Consider the following 2,530-nt stretch of genomic DNA (forward strand, 5'->3'; position numbering starts at 1 on the left):
TATGATCTCTTTAAAGTGCCTATGATTGATTGTTTATGTGGGATGACCTATGTAGGTATTATGCAAAATTATTGAGCTAATCTTTACATTTAGGTAGGATTAAAATGTATTTACATGTGTGGAAAGGATTTTGAACATCAAAGTAGGCATTATGCCTAAGGTCCTCGCGCTTTGCCCCTTTGAAACTAATTAATTAATACCCTAACAAAATTTGGCACCCATATTAATATTGTACAATGGCTGTAATTGAAAATGAAAACCCAATAGACCCCCTAGATTATGTTTTTGATTAATTTCTATGGAATATGCCCTTTTTAATATGAAGGGCCCCCAAGGCCATATCTACATGGTAATGGTAATAGTATTTGCTCAAAATACAAACTATAAGCAACCAAAACGTTTTTTTGAATGGTTATTAATTAAATAAACTTTTGAATCCTTAGAATAAGTATTTTAAGCTTGTAAATTATAAGGTTAAAAAATAGTATGTTTAAAAATTTAAATAGTATGTTTTAATTATAGTATATTTCCAGAAAAGAAAAGATACCAAACTTAAAAACATACTAAATTAAAAACATACTATAATTACCTAACATACTAAATTAAAAACATACTATAATTACCTAGCTCTTGGTGCAAGGGTAGGGGGGCGATCTTCAATGCTGGGCAGGTGCCAAAGGAGGGAATTTGACAAAGGAGGCTCTCAGCCCCACTGAGGGACGTGAGCGAGAGCAAAAGCAGGGTAGAAAGGTGAGGTCAAAGGTGTATTAATTAATGGTATAGTGGCCATTAATTAATACAGTCAAAAAAGCCTGAATATTATACACCATTGAAAAAAGAAGAAGAAGCAAACTATATATCCAAGTAACGTAACCATGGTAATAAAAAAAGTGGCAGGTGGCAAACTTTTGTGCTCTACTTTTGCGGCTCAAGGTTGTGTGAAATTGATGGAGAGGAACGGCAACACGCGCACGTGCATCTTTTTTGTGTGTGTGTGTGTGTGTGTGTGTGTTAGCTTATGAAGCACGCATCTTGCGTTTGGACTTTTTTTTTGGGGGGGGGGGGGGCAGATCAACAAAGGCGGTAATAACGAGAGACTGATTTCTTCGTTATATAAGCACCTGAGCGCATCGTCTATACAGTGAGAGGCACTTCTGATCACACTCCAATTATTTTATTAGCTCACTTTTTCCTTAGGTTAAACTCCTTTGTAGCTTCCGCCATCAATAATGGGCAATCCCCACCTTCGCCACCGCGAGAGCTCGCCTCGCATCCTCTCTCTCGGCCTCAACAAATCACGAGTGATTTCCAAGCCTGTCAGCAATAGCGATCAGTATTCTAAGAAGGCTTCATTGCCAAAGCCTGTCGTTAGAGTCATTCAAATACACAACCCTGTGTTTGTGAAGACTGATGCCATGAATTTTCCATCCCTTGTACAGAAACTCACAGGCAAGAAGACGGCTTGTTTGCTACCATCGGATATTGAAGAAGGTGCTCATGACCTCTCTCATCAAGCGTCTACCTGCTTGCCTAGTGTGGAAAGCCCTCGGCCCCATGATGCTTGTGCAGGTGGTGACATTTTCTTCCAAAGTCGGTGTCCATATGTGGAAAGCCCACACCATAGTAGTGATGACCTTAGTAGTCGTGGTGATCTTTTCTCAAACAGCTCTTCTGATCATAGCTTCAGTGAGCTAGACATTTGGGCTGGCTTGACCTCCGACCAAGTTTTGCCCGACATCACCATGCTACCCCCTCTTTCCTTCTGAAAGCTTCTCCTCATGACACCCCATTTTTCATGACAAGGGAGAATGTCTCCCTTTCTTTGCTTCTAAAATTGCTTCTAAAATTACTTGTCATGACAAGGGACACTTGAGTCGGGGCTATAAGGGTGATACCCTTTCTTTGCTTCTAAAATTACTTGTCCATGAACCCTTTCTTTCAATGTAGAGGTAGAAGTAGGGCCATACTCATGATACCACTTTTTCCCTTTAGAATTACTTTCCCATGACATCTCACTTTTAACAAAGAAGAATGAACATCAAGAGAGTATCTAATCTGTCCTTGTTGTGCACTTGCGAGCATGCGTTGCATAAAAGCTTCCCATAGGATCAACAAGTTTCGATGAGAAAAAACCCCTCATAAACATATACAAGACATCATTTATTTGAGATGGTATGAGAGTGTCTAAAATCTTGGAATGCAAATCAAATGGCAGTTTACTTTTTCACCTGTTTAATCATTCTCATTTCATTTTACTTGACTTTGCATCTCATATTACTTTCAAGTCTCAATACTTTTGATTTCTTTGAATAGATCATGAAATTAAAAATAGTCCGTTGCCAAGTAGCCTGCTTTAATTTAATACTAGTTAGTAATAATAAGCATATGAGAATAGTTTTACATCCTCTATGGCATGAAGTTGATGAATTCATTTTGTTAAGGTCAGAATCCAAATTATCATAATTAACATCTAATTTTTTGTGTGGTCAAATGTTCAGAGAGTATAGAGAATTCTTGCAAACCTTTAAAT

The 2,530-nt window shown here is 38.0% G+C and overlaps 1 protein-coding gene across 1 annotated transcript; it reads left to right on the forward strand.

The window, feature by feature from the left end:
• Positions 1-1,131: 1,131 nt before the first annotated feature.
• Positions 1,132-2,220, forward strand: LOC147633088 (uncharacterized). The gene has a single exon (XM_086805791.1). The coding sequence runs from the start codon at positions 1,230-1,232 to the stop codon at positions 1,764-1,766; it is 537 nt and encodes a 178-aa protein (XP_086661917.1). The 5' UTR covers positions 1,132-1,229; the 3' UTR covers positions 1,767-2,220.
• Positions 2,221-2,530: the final 310 nt, after the last annotated feature.

Source organism: Cibotium barometz, chromosome 12 (genome assembly GCF_041138505.1).
Source record: "Cibotium barometz isolate CiBa-2024 chromosome 12, ASM4113850v1, whole genome shotgun sequence".
Classification (NCBI taxonomy): Eukaryota; Viridiplantae; Streptophyta; class Polypodiopsida; order Cyatheales; family Cibotiaceae; genus Cibotium; species Cibotium barometz.